The following is an 18,290-nucleotide window of genomic DNA, read 5'->3' on the forward strand; positions in this document are numbered from 1 at the left end:
CAGCCCGTACAACGGTCCAAACCAAAATACACAACTTGATAGAACACATTGCCAAGATGCTACTGGCCAGGTGTGGGGCAATTATGACTACTAGTTTCAGAAATAAATGTCATCAAAAAAAATGCACACAGGCGGACGGACGCCGGACGGTGAGCGATCACAATAGCTCACCTCGAGCACTTCATGTTGAAATGAGCTAACTAGCCCTATCCCTTGGCGGCCATGTTTTTAATTTGAACGACTTTAGTAGAAGCGCATCCAACAAATATTTCAGTGAAAGTTTGTTCAAAAGCGGGCCACCAGGTCCTGAGTAGAAGATCTTTAAACGGTTTCCTTCCAGTTGCCGTGGCAAGCAGAATTTAACATGGATGACTTAGATTTTTAATAACTGTGAAAGGGGACTACCTAAGAAATATTGCTATCAAGTTTGGTTGCAAATGGCACTGGGTATTTAAAGAAATTGTTGACGACGACGGACAGGCACCCAACGATCATAAAAGCGCTACATGAGCTAGTCTTGTTCTGGTGTCTTAACTAGGAATCGAATCCATATATTAATTATAAATGAAACTGTTTATACCTGTCTTGATGAGATCGGCATTATCAACTACCCAGTTCGGAAAAGCGAGACCAAGGAACAAAGATATACCAAACACTACGAGATTTCTCGATGAATTGAGATCAACATACTGTAGATTTGATGCTCCCACTGCAGCTAGAACACCTAAATCATGAAATAACTTATTTTACAAATCGACGTATATTTGAATTAGTATTTAATGATGACGAAGCTATTTCCTTTCTACCTTGATCATCTGACTATAAATTGATAGTGATTTAATTTTTCTACGAAAATAAACTGGCTAAAACAGTGTTACTCAAAATGTTTCGTTTTCCTTCATGTTACACTTTCTTAAGAAACAATAAACATATCATTTACAGACAAACATGTGCAAAAAATAACTTACAAAAGCAAATAAATAAATGGAAAAAGATATTCCAACCTCATAACTGTATATGGTATGGAAATGGAACAAATAGGACAAACACAGACACTTTTGTGTTTGACATTCCTTAAAAGCATTGTAATATTAAATGAATCAATACACTTATAAAAGAAGCTGGTAAATACAGACTCACCACAGAATTTAATAAAAAGGCTCGAAAATTACAACAAGCTTACAAGAGAGGACAAGGAAAGAGACTCGGAAACTACTGACGATGACAAGATAAAAGACTCAAAACTCGGCACAAAATTACTATTGAGGACAAGAAAAAGATTCAAAATTCGGCACAAAATTACTACTGAGGACAAGAAAAAGATTCAAAATTCGGCACAAAATTACTACCGAGGACAAGAAAAAGATTCAAAATTCGGCACAAAATTACTACCGAGGACAAGAAAAAGATTCAAAATTCGGCACAATATTACTATTGAGGACAAGAAAAAAGATTCGGAAATCAACAAAACCTTACCAGTGAGGACTAGGGAAGAGGCTCGGAGATCAATACAAAGTTACGAATGAGGACAAGGCAAGGTGCTCGGAAACCAACAAAAACTTACTAATGAGGACAAGGCAAGGTGCCTGGAAATGAGCACAAACTTAGCTTAGAGAACATAAAAGAGAAGCTCGGAACCTACTAACGATTACAAGAAAACAAGATTCAAAAATCGGCACAAAGTTTTTGTAGGGAACAGAAAGAAGCTTTGAATTCAACACAAGCTTAACAACGAGAATAAAAAAAACTTCGGAATTCAATACTAACTTACCAAAGAGGACAAACATGTAATCACAAATCACCACGGACTGATCAATGTTAACGAGACCAAAACCTCGGAAATCATCATAAACTTACCAACTTACCATAAGGAGCAAAAAAAAAAAAAAAAAACAGGCTGGAAATTTAATTTAACTTACTTAAGATTTCAAAACAAGATGTTAAAAAATATCACAAACATACCCGAAAAAGACAGGGAAAACCTTTCGGAAATATTTTCAAAATTACCAAGAAAGTATTAACGGCACACACGTATCAAAACAAATGAAGCTGTGAAAATAAAGCAAATTTAAAATAAAGGATATAAAAAGACGCTCGAAAAGCCTCACAAACTTAGCAAAGGGTATAAGGAAAACGGTCGGATATCAAAAATAAACTCACCAAAGAGGACAAGGAAAGAAGCTCCAATGATTGGATCAGGCATAGTGACAACTAGAGCACTGAATTTTCCTAGACATCCAAATAATGTCATAATAAATCCAGCTGCCAAAACTACTCGTCTGCTACCGACCTAGTGACAGAAAAGAGATATAAAATAACTGATCTATGATGCAAAAGGTATACTGTAATTCTGATACATATTATCTTTGTCTAGGACATTCTTATTTCACATTTAGTTCATGTCTTTATGTCTTTGTAGTTTCTAGTGAAAAAAAAGTTAAAAAAGAGTTCAAGCTTTTAAAAAAGCAATATTACTAAACAGATTCCTTTTGAGGAAAACAGTCGATGATATTTAATAAAAAAGTACCCTTATTGTACATATTTAAATAAAGGAGTGGAAATAACGTTTGAGATAAAATGTCTATAAAATGTGTGTTTACTTTATATATATGGCAATGTTTTATTTACACAATGAGTTAATTTTGTATATAATTGGGTGATTTATATTCTCGAGTGAAATACTTTAATGTTTATTCCACTGACTAGTCTTTATACCTTTGTCAAGCTAATGACACCTATGTTTTGGCTACATGACGTCACACCAAATCCTGCACCTACTGCAGCAGCCAAAATACAGTCGATACCCTCAACAAATATCCCTCTGTTTACAGCAGACGGAGGCGGTGGAAGGGCACCTGCCAATCTCGCGCATGTGTAGTAATCTCCAATACTCTCAATAACGGAGGTAACAACCCCAGCAACCATTGCAACAAAAAATGCAGAGTTAAAGGTTGGCACTCCCCAGTGACCTGAAAAAAATAAGTTAGTAAAATAATATTAGCTATTTTTTCCTAATTTTCATAAAGAACATGTGTAGAACTCGATATACATTTTGATACATTTTTCAAACATACTAATTCCAAACAAATTCTATTTATATATTACCTCGGATGAGTCATGTCACTAGATACCCTTTTTCTGATTTTCTGATATCTTTTGCATTCTAACTAAAAAAGAAAAATTCTAATGAATTACCAAAACAAAAAAAACAAAAAGATTTTTATTGTTTAAAAGTAGAAGAGACTGTTTCCTAAACTTGGCTTCACGTAAAACCGAATACTGAGTATACCAAATTTGAAATGCAGAGTCGGAAGTGAATACAGTTTAACATATAAAAAGTTTGTTAGAATCATATTGTACCGTTGGATGTCAAACAGTCGAATTACCGGAAGTAAGCTTACCTGGGTATGGAAATCTGACCCATGGGACTTCGCTGATGACGTTCAGTCTGAGATCGGTTCTCGCATTATACCCATACATCTTCTCGTCATCAGGTAGAGCGCCCGCGGCAGTGAGAATGTAACATAGCAACCACATTATACATGTGGACAGGATTACCTGAAAGTCAGTCTCCATATCAAACACAAAGCTTATTCTTATTTACTAAAGCACGTGACGCTTATATAACCCGAATTGTCTTTACAAGTTGCTCTATTATATTTTGTTAGTTTTAGTTTCAACAGTATACACTACTAAAAATAAGATCAGAAAGTAAGGAGTATTCTGAAGCAATTCTAAATAAATGGAAGTGACTTGTTTGATGTTGATTGTTTGATTTGTATGAAAATTAGGATAAGCTGACGTCATGTGCTATTACTAAAATAAAATTAGCACTCCTAAACTCTGCACTTTCAGGAACAATTTTATAATACCATACAAACTAATGACTAAACCTGAATTTCATAGCAATCATCATGGTTCCTAGTATAATGAAATCTGTAAAAAATATCAGTGACAAGAAACGTGGAAAACCCACGAAAACCGGGTTTTCAATAGCTTCACGTCAACAGGTTCTTAGCATATACCATTTTTCTATTTTAGTAGTAGTGACCCAAATACAATCCAAAGCCAGTTCTTATATTTAAAGTCATAAACTCGAAACCATCTATTTTTTATTATAACTATGACCATATTATTCCATTTTCAGTTACTCAATAGTATTAAAATTATATTTTTGTCACCAAAACAAAAAAAAGTAAAAACGAAAAAAGAAAAGCAAATTGTTGGATCTCAGTGAGATTTGAACCGACACCCTTTCATTTCACAGCACAAAAATCTATTTTCTATTTAAAATATGACCCTACTTTTCTATTTTTAGCTACATTGACCTTGACCCTAATTCAAGTAACCTCAAATACATTTCCAACCTTTTGTGTTTGATAAAAGCTATCTACACACCAAGTATACTGACAATAAGTGTACCAAACTAAAGATATTGCGTGGAAGTCATTTTTCTATTTTTAGTTACAGTGACCCCAAATATCATTTACAGCTAATTTTAGGCTTGCTGTACACAAATTTTGGTGGTAGTAAGTAAGTCCAATCTAAAATTATAAAGCGGAAACCACCTTTTTTGATGATCACATTGAGAAAAAAATCTATTTTTAGAGAAAAAAAATCTTATTTGAGTAACAGTGACCTTGACCAAATGGCATTAAAATGACCTTTTTTATCACAAAAAAGGGAAAAAAATGTATCTCAATACGATTTGAACCGGCGCCCTTCCGTCCCACTGATTAAAATGTAGCTTTGACCTAACGCTCTAGACCACTGCGCTACCGTGGAATTTTCTAAGTGTGAAGATTAAATAAGTTATCCTGACCTTGAACTTGACCCAATGACCCCATATACAATCCATCTCAACCTTGGTTTTTCTATAAGCTACCTGTAGGCCAAGTTTATTTTCAATACATTGATGCAAACTAAAGTTATTGTGCGGAAACCAATTTTTCTATTTTTAGCGACCTTGACCTTGACCAAATAACCTAAAATGCAATCGTTTCTTACCATCTATCTACAGGCCAAGTTTGGTGTCTATAGCTTGTTCAAAACTAAAGTTATTGTGAGGAAACCAAGTTTGACGCTCGTCCGCCCGCCCGCTATGAAAACCTGGTTTAAAAGCATAGAACGCAACCAAGCAAAACACTAGCTGACTCGGTTTGGCTGTGTCTCTTTAAGAGACGTTCTTACGTAAACCCGATGACATCCCCTATCGTTGGTTAAAGCCGAGCTGTATTATACAATATACATAATGTCCTCAAGGCCCAGAAATAATAACAACACTGTGTATAAGCACGTAGTGGCTGTTTATGATGCACATTTTGAAAAGAACAAAACAAAATAAAAGAAGTTGGAGAGACTCTTACTGAAAATATTTTATGAAGTACGAACTCTATCTTCTGATCATGCCCTTTACTAAATGGATTTCGAATTTCAAACACTGGAATCACTTCAGAGAAGACAATAATTAAAACAATGGTTCTGAAAAAAAGATAAATAAAACGTACAATATACCTTTGAAAATGAAACAATTATATATATTTTGATAAAATACAAGTACAAATACTTAACATTGCTGTTTATTTATTTTTATGATACTTTTCAATTGGTTCTGAGACCATATATAAAAAGGATCAAAGGATAAAAGCCTAAGCTCTTGTTTGTAAACTGACTTCTAAGACAGACGTTAACATTAAAGACATTATATAACAACATCGAAGTACCTAAACGTATCTAAACAGTTATAATACAATAAACATATGACAAGTACCCTCCTGAGATACCCCAATGCTGCCCGGCGAGGTTGAATCCAGTCTCAGCTACAGAAAGACCCATCAGCATTATAGTTGGAGCTACCGTCAATGGTCCAATAAAGCGTAATAACACACTGACCAAACCACTCACTCCGATTAAAATCTCCAGGATTGCGGCGACCATGATGGTGCCAGTTAACTAAAACAAAATATTTATGAGTCCTTTCATCGTGTGTTATTATATGATAAAAGTTTCCATTAAGCTGGTGCAAGGAAGTGTCAACCAAACATGGTCTACGATTATGTTGGTTACCTGCATCACATAATTTGTTTAAGGGTACAAAAAGTATAAAACGCAAACGAGATATGGATAAGCGGTTGACAAACATCCAAGAAGAGCCTGAACTACGATGTTCTGCTAGGGCCATCGCCGCATTAAGTGAGTTCGAAACAGCTAAAGTATGATACTACACCGAAATAACGAAACTACGATGGTAAGAAGTCAACACTACGATGATGAAATCACGAAACTACTATGTTGAAAAGTTGAAACATTGAAACACTATCATGATGAAAAGTCGGAATTATTTCGTACGTTCATCATTGTACTTTAAAATTTTCACCTTTGTGCGACCTTTTATCGCCACAGTTTCGAGTTTTCATCATCCCAGTTTCGAAATATGCGGCGAAGGCCGTAACGCGACACCGTGCTAAACTTATCTTAAATCAAGTGTGATACTTTATAATTCTATTTTGAATCCTTGACGCTACAACTCAGTTGGACTTGTATATTTATTTTCTTGTCATTTCTATCTTTCTAATTTTAAACGTAGATTATTTATCCTTCTTTAAATGAGTTTTACTTTTTTGTTGTGTGTCCACTAGTGGAAAGTTAAACTTTTAGGATTGTTGGATGAATTTGGTAATTTGAGTAATTGAGTAACTCTGGTCAGTGATGGACCATTTATTTATTTTGTTGGGTTTAACGTCGAACCGACATTCCAGCTTTGATTATGGAGGAAGACCCCAGGTGCCCCTCCGTGCATTATTTCATCACGAGCGGGCACCTGGCTAGAACCACCGACCTTCCGTAAACCAGCTGGATGGCTCATTCACATGTAAGAATTCAACGCCCTAGGCTAGGCTAGAGCTAGAGCTAACATCGATGAGATTTAAAATCAGCGATCTTAACAACTCGGCCGCGGAGGTCCCTAAGTGAGGAACCAAGTTAAAAGCACTCACCATGTTTATTCTAGTTATGTGTTCTTTCTCCTCATCCCCACCTATGGTTGTATTTGGCACTGTAAAAATAAGAATGAAATACATCAAGCTAATTTATCCTGCGCTCTTATATAAACATGCGGAAGGGATAAAGTCAGACATGCGAATGGAAAAATTAGCGTGCAAAAATTCAACTTCAATGAAAAGATACAAACTAATATGATTCAGACGGACTTCAAACGATCTCATAAAATTACGTCTAGTTGTGTAAATTTTCCGAAGTATGTCGAAAAGAAAAAATGTGTAAACTATTTCAAGAGTCTTATTAAATTTATAATATCAATGTCTTTATTGTTTTAAGAAAAAAAAGAACGATAAATATGAATAAATGTTAGTATTGAAATTGTTAGAATAAATTATCCCCCACACAAATAAACGGAACTGATTGTAAGTAATTACATACACTATGTAGAGGATATACGCTAGACATTGCTAGTGTGCAGCCTACTTTTTGACCAATTGGAGCGAGTCATTTTTCGAAGAAAAAGTGGCTTCTTATTCCTGAAGACCAATGTGACTATAGCAATAATTTTCGATGAACCGCTAACACACTGAAGAGCGTCGGCTGAAAGCGCATGCGTACCAATGAACGCCCCTTTATTAAATTTTCAAAGGAAGTCGACACATTTTTAATACTTCGAAGTGTCAGCCAAAGGTAGACGGATAATCCGATATAATTTGTAATCGTCAATTAAATGAGCACGTCTGACTCTGCAATTCTGATTGGTCAAACGTAAATTTCACACTATGTCAGACAGAGTTAGATATGAAATGATAATGCTCAGCGCTACTAAGTTTATTTCATTTCGCCATATACAAATAAAAATGATAAAAAAGATATCGGCGATACGGATCAGGACTTAAAAAGTTTGAGATAAATATTATTGCTTTTAAAACATGTTAAAAATAAAAACAAAATAATCCGAAGTAGTACCGTACCGCTTTATTATGTTACAATAATATGATTAATGGATCGTTTTCTCTGTCTTGTGAATATGTACTGTATACTATTGAATTTATTTTAAACCAGTTATTTGTTTTTGACAATTATCTAAAGTTTTAGTTCTATGATTTTGCTTTATAACACATTTATTGCATCAGACCTTAGATGAAAATATATGATCAAATAAGTAAAAAAAAAAACAAAAAAAAAAAAAAAAAAAAACAACAACGCTGTTGTATTTATTTTTATACATAGGTTTTTGGAATGGCTTTATATTTTACTATGACACCACGTCAGAAGTTAAGGCTAACAATGCAGCGAACAAATGACGTTTAAAAGTGTTGAATAAACACAACATATACACAATTGTAATAGTAAATTAAAGGTAATTTCATTTTTTATAACAGTGGTCGTCTAACATGTATTTCATTTTGTTTGAAGAGAGAAACGTGACCACGCCCTCTTGCGGCCAGGTTTTTGAAAAATAAAAATAATTTGAACAAAACTGAAACTGGGTCACTCGCGGAAAATTTCTGTAAAATGCATTATGTCCAGCCAGCCCATGTTTCATCAACTTCCATTAAACGCTTACATGACTGTCGTCAGACACAGGACGGACGACAGACAGAAAATGAACAAAATAGGTCCTCTTGAGTACTTCTTAAGAAAGTGTAAATAGGCATGAATTCATTAACTTAAGATTATTTGCAAATTATTTAGAATTGTGAATTCCCATTAATGTTTACATAAGAGAACTTCCTACTTTTATCTCTGACACACTTCGTGTGCAGAGGAGTTAGAGAACCTGGCAGTTATTTCGGCAATGACGTTAAAGGTTGGTTTGATGAAGACCCAGAGTGAGTTCTTGTGAGGAAGTCTAATGACGCAAGACTATGGACGCCGGTATACCAATCTTTACTATCAGCCCTTCCTTATGCCTCCTGCTCCAGTAGACTGGAAGGACTCAAACCTAATTCCAGCTAGTTGCTAAATATATGACTTGTTAATAAGCGATGGCGTAAAATGTAAGCATTAAAAGCAATTACTCGCGTAATCTGCTGTTAAAATCCCTGAAAGCAATTACATCTAGTAATACACGGCATAACACATATTGACACTTTCCATCCTCAGACCCCGCCTTGATAGAATCCGTAATAGAAGCCCATTACAGTCCACCTTGGAAGGAACATGAGTAAAACACATAGATGTATTTTACTTTACAAGGATAAAAGGATAAATAAATGCACGTGAATATAAAATCTTGCGTACGAAGGGTCCCCGTATAGCAACCGGTTACACAGATTTCATGTTATCTTACTCATTGTCGTTGTGTTGACACCATTTTCAATGTTGGCAGCATCGGCAGCTGGACATTTCCATTGGCCTATTTTGGTCAGCGCTAACATAGGAACTATGTACGCAAATGCTGGACACTGTACTATAGGTAATCTGAAACGTATGCAACTGTTAGTGTCCTCATACCGTCAGCGGGATCATGCACCACTGATCAGGAATGCAACTTTCAGTATCCTCCCACCGTCAACCGATCATTTATCATCTATCTACTGACCAGGAATCAAATGCCCTTTTAATACCCCTGCAACAATTATGTGGGCCTAACAGACATGTATATAACCTAGAAGGGACTGCAAAAGAGCACAAGAAAAACAGATACTATCTAAACTACTGTGAAATTCAACTGTCTATTAATTTAAAAGATGTATGCAAACGGTTAAAGCAACAAGAAAGTGTATCAGAGTTACCAACGTCCACCGCCTAGAGAGATTTTTCACAAAACATACTGCATGCCAATATAATAACTTCTAGGTAATAGGGCAACATTCTAACAATATATATATAAATCATAACTATATATCATATAATTCATGATGACATTCTGAAGTTTGAAGATGTCTAGAAATCTAAATTGGTGAATAATTTCTAATGATAATATCTGTATTTAACAGATTTATTGTGATTTTATTTTTGAATAAGTAAGGAAAAAAAGAAAAAGAAAACTAGAGCTGCTTTTGAGAAAAGCGCATGTCTCCCACAACTGCCTAATCATCTGAATAGTAGTATATGAGTCAACCATGCACCAAGGCCTCAACTGCCTTATCAGACTTTCATAGCTTTGATTATTAAACACAATTTTAAGGGCCATAATTCCGAAGTGCCTGGGCCGATCTGGCTAGTTATCGAACTTGGCCGAAGACTTATTGGCAAACACATTTTGTTCAAATTCGGTGAAGATCGGATGAGAAATGTTCGACTTAGAGTGCGGACAAGCTTTGTGACAGACAGACAGGTGTAAATCAATATGCCTCCCACACCACTGTGTGGTGGGAGACATAAATATAATGAAATATTTTGAATCATTAAAGGAGGTAATTAATAAAAAAGGAAATGTATGACATATTGTACTGAAAAAACACTTCTACTGTTGGTCAATGCAGAGCAGCAATACATATCAATCTTTTGTATTGCAACCATAGTAATGCGTCATTTAGCTATATAAACATTGAGTAATACCTTGTACCAAGGCTTGCATTCTACAAGCTTACAATTGTAAATACTTTTTTATATCTATCAATACCAATCATCTTTCTTAAAACATAATTTCATTTTTAAATAAGTGTGAAAACTGATATAAAACATGTATGGTACTTTATCATACAAAAGGGAGTAAATTTTATGTACAAAAGAAGAAAGTTAACTTGGGTTTCTGTGACCCTGATCTTTGTACATGACACAATGTCTTGAAATGGTGATCTTATATGCCAAATTATTTGAATATAAATCAATGCATAAAAAGTAACAGACCACACAAAAAAAATCCAAACATTTCAAAAGGTGACCTTGACCTAGGGGTCTGGGTCTTGCACAAGATACATCAACCCATTGTGGGGAACATTAGTGCAAAGCAAAACCCCTTTATGAATGGCAGATTTATGGACCGGACAAGAAACGGACCATGACAAAATTTGACTTCTAAGAGCGACCTTGACCTTGGAGCTAGGTCACGTCGACTTATTATGGGAAACATTTGTGCCAAGTAATCTTAAAATCCCTTGATGAAAGGCAGATTATAGACCGGACACGAAACAGACTCTGTTAAATTTTAATCTCTATGTGTGACCTTGACCTTGGGGCTAGGGGTCTGGGTCTTGTGCTTGACACGTCGTCTAATTATGGGTAACATTTATACCAAGTAATCTGAAAATCCCTTGATGAATGACAGTTATGGACCGGACACGTATGACGGACGGAAGGATGGAAGGACGGACGGAAGGATGCAGCCTATTTCTATGTCCCCCTTTCTTTTAGAAAGGTGGGGAACAAAAATAACACACTGCACCACTCTGTAAAAGAAATAGTCAATAGCCTTGTGACTGTCATATAAAAAGTAACCAATACATTCTAAGTATATTAAAAACCTGTGCAATGCAACAAGTAAAAAGGAATCAAACTTTAAACAGACGCACCGATTCGAAAATTTAAAACAAACTTTTAACACTGTCTAAGTAGTTTTATCTACAACAGGTACATGGGAATAAAATCTGGAAAGTAGATCCCTCGGAAGCACCGAAAACAAGGCAAACAGTGAAAATTGCAGACTCGGTTTGATTGAGTCTGTTCGTGAGCAGTAACGGGAAATGCAACACTGCTCATGCCCCCTAGCACCGGCTTAAGCAGTAATCAATCTTCAAATCTATATGAGTTAAAATCAATGATCCCGAAGGACCAGAAAATATAACAACACTAAGATGAAGTCGGGGCCACATTTTACGGTCGCCACACAACACTTAACACCCTCTATTGTGAAGTAAATAAAATCTGGAAAGTAGATACCTCGGAAGCACCGATAACAAGGCAAACAGTGAAAATTGCAGTCTCGGTTTGACTGAGTCTGTTCATGAGCAGTAATGGAATGGGAAATGCAACACTACCCACGCCCCCTAGCACCGGCTTAAGCAGTATTCAATCTTCAAATCTATATGAGTTGAAATCAATGATCCCGAAGGACCAGAAAATATAACAACACTGAGATGAAGTCGGGGCGACATTTTACGGTCGCCACACAACACTTAACACCCTCTGTTGTGAAGTAAATAAAATCTGGAAAGTAGATCCCTCGGAAGCACCGAGAACAAGGCAAACAGTGAAAATTGCAGTCTCGGTTTGATCGAGTCTGTTCATGAGCAGTAATGGAATGTGAAATGCAACACTGCCCATGTCCCTAGCACCGGCTTAAGCAGTATTCAATCTTCAAATCTATATCAGTTGAAATCAATGATCCCGAAAGACAGATAATATAACAACATTGAGATGAAGTCTGGGCGACTTAAGTCACAAAGGTTTCTCATCAATTTTCAAAATGTTGCCAGTACCTCTAAATGTTCACAGTTACCAACCAAATACAAATAAACCACAGCTAACTGTCAAATCAATCGTAAATGAAAGTATTTTAATGCAAGTGAACCTCAAAACAAGAATTAAGAAGAACATGTTAACTGAGCAGCCTGTTGAATACAAATATACGACCTAACAAGAAAAGCAATAAGCCACTTAAAGACAGTATGAACGTAGCAAGGCAGACGTTATCCCTCTACAGACAAATATGAACTTAACTGGAACAATGAGGTGTAGAACAAATAAGAGCGAAACAAGAAAGCTGTTTTGCTGTTATAAGAAACAACAGTGATCAACATGACAAAATCAATATCGTTGTTTAAATATTCGCTGCTTAAATATTCTTTCTTTAAATATTCGTTGTTTAAATTCGCGTGTTAACTGTCAACTATGCACATGCAAGAAAGGTGAAAACGTTTTGATTAATAGATATTTCACAAATGTACATGCAATATGACGCTGAAATCATAAAATTTAAAATTATTCTAATCAATGTATCACAGTCCTTTAATACTTACCAATCTGTCTGCTATAATCAAAATTTCGTTGAGTACTGTTCTGATATATTAAAAGTAAAATTTGACACTTAAAAATAATTAAGCATAATAAAATGTGTCAAACATTTTAAGTAATGTTTAGTCCAGATCCGAAGTTGACAGCATGATATTCACGAATTTTCTCTCATAGTTCATTTGGCGTAATTTATAAATTAAACTATGACAATAAACTAAACCTGTACATTCACATTGTTCTGTTTTCATACTTACCTTTTATATACATTAAGTCAAAACTTACAGATTTCCGTATTTCTCTTATTTTTCTTGTCTCTAAAACCAAAAGTATAAATATTTAACTATATTATTGAATGTTGGATTTGCTAGTGAATACCATGTGATAAATACAAGTCAACCCGGACAAACGGACATTTTCTGAACATTAGCATTTGCTTATATTTTTATGGATCGACACTGTAAGATGAGCTTGCCGGAAAAGTTATTCGCTTGTTCTGAACTTTTAAATGTTAAATGTTAAAATATAAGCTGGAGGGATATCTTTTATTTCATTTGAAACAGAGACCCATCCGCGATTCTTTCTACATTATACCAATGAAAAAAAATAGAAACAAAAAAGCTCAGAACAGCTTTGCACGACATTTCAGCTCTGGTAAAATGAACTTTACCTCGCACCGAAGAACGTTTGTACGAGTGTACATATTCCACATGCGAAGATCATGTTTCCGAGTAGCATGGATTTCACGTGGTTTTCTTCTGGGATGCCAATAGCACAAATCACTGAAGCCATAATGCCTGGAGTCGCGAGGTTCGAACTTAACAACATAAGGTAATGCTGAAAAGAAAGAATTTAGAAAAAATATTTGACAGATAGCTTTCATTTCAAAAGCATGTTACTGGCAGCGTTTTGTGTTAAAATTCAATTAATTTTTGTAACATTAACCTCGATTTTGATTGTACCGTTTTCTTCCGGGAATATTATATATTATACATACAAAGTTAGGACTTTTTGCATTAAGAAATAACAGTTGATAATGAATTTAATTCTTAATTTTGCAAGATTCTTGTATAAACTATATAATATTCATGTATTAAACCCTCCCCTAATCCCGGCAACCACCCCAATACACATATACCTTGATATTGCTTTCCGTCACATTTAGCATTGGTGAGGGTTATATAAAGCACTCCGATTAATATATCTTTTCATAGAATCGTTCGTGGCTTTCTTTGTGTTACTTTACTTGAATAAAAATGTAGAAAAAAACGAAGGTTTTATTTTGCAAGCCCAATGTGAGCCCTGGCAAGCTATCAACCGACGCCTTGTCCCTTTGATGCATGCATTTTTATGCTTCGAACATGCCACTAATATTACCTGCTCGCAGTTGTATCATTTAGTTTTTAACTACAAGAAACACTAGCGATATTTTCCCCAAAATATTGTTATACTGAAGCGCCATTGAACAAAGCGGGCATAATTACAGACAATTCCATTAGAAACGTATCCTATATCTGTGACAGGGTATTGATTTTTGGAACCCCCCTGATTTATTTGGTGTCGTGTCTGCCTCACAGTATTCTCTGCCCTCAAGTCGTCTGGAAAGTTAAGATGACAACTGATTTTCCCATAGCTTTCTCCGTTTTATATTCTTGGACTGGAACAGAGCAAACGTATTGATGAAACATTTTTTAATTTTAAAGTTTATCTTTAGTTTGTGTCTTGACCATGAGCGTCATGTTTTAGTTTTCGGTAAATTCCAAGCACGGGAAAACCAGCATCTTTTCTTGGCCTGCTAATTTAAATAGACTTCTACACATTTGTATAGCTTTATTCTGGTAATAATATATAGAGGATATTCGTAAGACCGAAATATCTTTCAAGAGTGAACGCCAGATGCAATATTTCCACGAATCGCAGAATCACGAGTGAAAATGTTAGGTGTGCTGTTCATGAGTGAACGATATTTTGATGTCACATGTAAAACAAACACATTTTCTTTTCATTTCATTTTTTTTACTAAAATTACCCATTTCACAGTTTCTTAGCATATAATTCTCACTGTGAAATACTAGATATATTTCACGCTAAAACTTCGAAAACTCACTGAAAAAACATGTAATAAACTGAATTACAATAAGCAAGCAAACTATTTCACGCTAAAACTTCGAAAACTCACTGAAAAAACATGTAATAAACTGAATTACAATAAGCAAGCAAACTATTTCACGCTAAAACTTCGAAAACTCACTGAAAAAAACATGTAATAAACTGAATTACAATAAGCAATCAAACCGTCAAAGTTTATTAATAAATACTACATGAAAACTAATTACTTGTCTATAAATTAAAAACTGGCTGAACAAATCAAGCTGAAAGAAACATACCTGGAATCCTAGCAGAATTGTGGTAATCCATGGTGGATTATCGGCCACCTTGTATTGAAGCCCGGATAGAATTGCCGTCTGCATATTCTTCGACTTTTTCTGTGATTTTGGTGATTTCTGTAAATATGTCAAAACGTACGGGTAGTAACAACTTGATTTCGGAAGTATATGCGTATATGTGATATAGTATAGAGATGAGGTTCTCTTGTAATAATCAAAACTCACTACCTTGTAAGCTACTACATATCACTCTAAAATAAAATTTAATCAATTTATTCAATCTATCGATCAAATTGGATAGTCAATCTACAGTGAATGGAAGAATGCAATCTATTTATTGAATCTGCTTATAAAAAACACGTCTTGAGCTGAGAGCGGACGTGGTACCTTCTCTACATTCCCCGCATCAGTAAGCCAACTATTGACCTAACACGTAAATAAAAATGTCACTAGCCATTCTGAAAACCGAAACAACACTAGCGAACCGATAGAGTCTATTTCTAATGATTTCAACACATAGATAATGATCGCTCCTCCACAAGTTTCAAATGATAACAATAATAACCAAATTGTCCATGTGAAAATAAATTCTTTCCATATATAGATACATTGTAAAGACTATAGATAAGTTTTGCGGTTACCAATAATGTTTTATTAAACATCATACAGTTGTTTAGTTGTTTACTTTTTGTCATACTACTAATAAATTGGTGCATTACCATGACTGTGAAATGTACTCCGAATTAATGCAGAATGGTTTACTGAAAACATTTTTTTTTACTAACATCTTTGCTGTGTAACTTTTACGGAATTTTTCGGTGAGTGTGCGTGTGTGGGCGGGTAATATATTTTAGTGGGACGATCATGTATTATACAGAAGAGACTCAAATTCCAGAAACTTCCCTGGTTATTTAGCGTCTCGTGTGTTTAGCACCCATACATGGAAATCTTATCCTAATGTTACTACATTCAAGTTAAAGAAGAGGAAATCGAACTCACTGGTAACGTAGTCAGACAGTTTTACCACTAGACCACTTGTTCGCACCATGTTGTGTGTTTCATGAGCACTAACTTTTAAAGTTGTGTGAGGATACGCAAGAAATGGTCTTTTTTCAATTAAGTAACTGAATATACATACTGGCTCTACAAAACTGCTAACCAGTGATGCATCATTTAGTTTCAAAACAACTAGGATGAAGTGTCAAAGATTATATGGCTGTAAATGATATGGCTATTAAAATGCAAACTCGCTAAGAGCATTACCAATTTCATTTAAGACTAGATACATATTGTTGCTTGCTTTCAAAATATCAGGATGTTCGCTAGAACAAGGAGAAACAAACACGTGGCATATCCAATTTATCAGGAATATTTAAACTTTTATTGTAAAAGCAACAGCAACGTATTTTACAACTGCACTGGAATAATATGTAGATTTTAGGTCAAATTGCTAAAATCTTCCGATACTGCATGCCGCTGAATATTTCCGTTACTTTTAATTTGCGTTTTGATACATGTAAACAAAATACTTATCGCGTTCAAACGTTTGGAAATGATTCTTATTAATCACGAGAATTGTGAATTTCCCCGCTGCTCTGATCATGAAAATTAGATAAAACAAAACCCTCGTGATTGTACCCAATCTACATTAGTAAAGACATGCCTTTTTATCGTTGTGTAGTGTTCTTATTTGACTGAAACGTACTTTTGTTAAAAAATAACAAGAGATTTTTTCGAACAGAATAGCTGATATATTTAAACGTGAACATTTTGCACTGTTCTGTGTACCTATTTGTGAACGTGAATGACTATGAATATATAATTAAGATAATAAGTATAGAGACAGAGTTAAAGGACATCGCGAGTATCATTTTGTTTTTATTCCTTTTCAATGACACGTAGTAAAAGATTATACAAACTATAGAAAAACAAAGTAATTAAGTGCATACACCAAGCTTTTTTGTCATTAGACTCTGAATTTGTACGTAGACAACCTCCCTCAGTACATATATTCCTTTTGCGTAATGTAAAAAAACGCCACATGTAGAGTGGCATTTAAAATTAAATGCATTGCGGTAACAGCGGATTGTTTTTAAAAAATATATACCGACCTGTATTACTGGAAAAATGCCAGTTGTACAACAACCTCTTAATGTAGCCAGTGTTACATTTATTGTGTACTAGAATCTTTTCTTCCCAATAGTAAAAACGGCTTCACTAAAGCAAAATGTAATATCCAACGTTTTATTTTACAAGTTCTAAAATAGAACTGTGGTTTTTCGTCTTAAGACAGTCCACTTTGTGTCTCGTAAGTAAATTCATCTTCCTCGTCATCTACCCATTCATTCATAATTATCATCCGTTCACTTATCATCATTCATTTATCATCATCAACACTCGCACCATAAATCATGATTTCATCATTTTTCACACTCATTCATCCAAATCATCAATCATCATCGTTTTTATTGATTATAATAACCATCATCATGATCATCATCAGTCTGCCTGTGAAAAACAGGCCATATTGTTTACTAGATTATCATTCGAAGTTTTAAACTATGAAGCTTTGACAACTTTAGGCTGAGCCTAGGAATTTATTGTAAATTGGTTCTAAACGTTTGCACCATAGGCCATATTTACTAAATGCAAGTTTGAACACATTTTATTGAGGATTTTTTTTTCTTAAAATATGAATGGTATTTCTCTGCAGCCAAGTATACGTGTGTCGGAACAGGAATGAAATACCATTTCTCCTTTAAAAACATATATCTTATATACGATTTACATATCTTTTCGACTCTATTTACCTTGAAAACAACATTCAAAATCCAACAATGGTAATGTGGTGTGCCATCAGACTATTTCGCTAAATGTCCACAAAATTAATGAAAAAAGAACTTCAAAGGCGCTATAAAGTTTCTTATGTTTATATAAAAATGTTTCACGTCTTTTCTTCTTCCACTTATAACTATTTGACTTCTAACGCATATCTGCTGAAAA

General features: G+C 34.7%; 1 protein-coding gene across 4 annotated transcripts in view; it reads right to left on the reverse strand.

The window, feature by feature from the left end:
• The window catches only part of LOC123553891 (solute carrier family 23 member 1-like), a 90,269-nt gene that overhangs the window by 5,932 nt on the left and 66,047 nt on the right, over positions 1-18,290 (reverse strand). For 3 of the 4 annotated variants that reach the window (XM_053548693.1, XM_053548694.1, XM_053548695.1), the window contains 10 exons: positions 15,288-15,404; positions 13,571-13,737; positions 9,296-9,426; positions 6,996-7,054; positions 5,771-5,952; positions 5,367-5,481; positions 3,402-3,558; positions 2,716-2,969; positions 2,161-2,290; positions 581-724 (listed from right to left, as the gene is read on the reverse strand). In XM_053548693.1, the coding sequence (XP_053404668.1) occupies positions 581-724; positions 2,161-2,290; positions 2,716-2,969; positions 3,402-3,558; positions 5,367-5,481; positions 5,771-5,952; positions 6,996-7,054; positions 9,296-9,426; positions 13,571-13,737; positions 15,288-15,404 (1,456 nt within the window). Of the gene's footprint in view, positions 1-580; positions 725-2,160; positions 2,291-2,715; positions 2,970-3,401; positions 3,559-5,366; positions 5,482-5,770; positions 5,953-6,995; positions 7,055-9,295; positions 9,427-13,570; positions 13,738-15,287; positions 15,405-15,674; positions 15,821-18,290 lie in introns of those variants that run through there. The other variant, XM_053548696.1, reaches the window with a different exon arrangement.

The sequence above is a fragment of the Mercenaria mercenaria genome, chromosome 7, assembly GCF_021730395.1.
Source record: "Mercenaria mercenaria strain notata chromosome 7, MADL_Memer_1, whole genome shotgun sequence".
Lineage (NCBI taxonomy): Eukaryota > Metazoa > Mollusca > Bivalvia > Venerida > Veneridae > Mercenaria > Mercenaria mercenaria.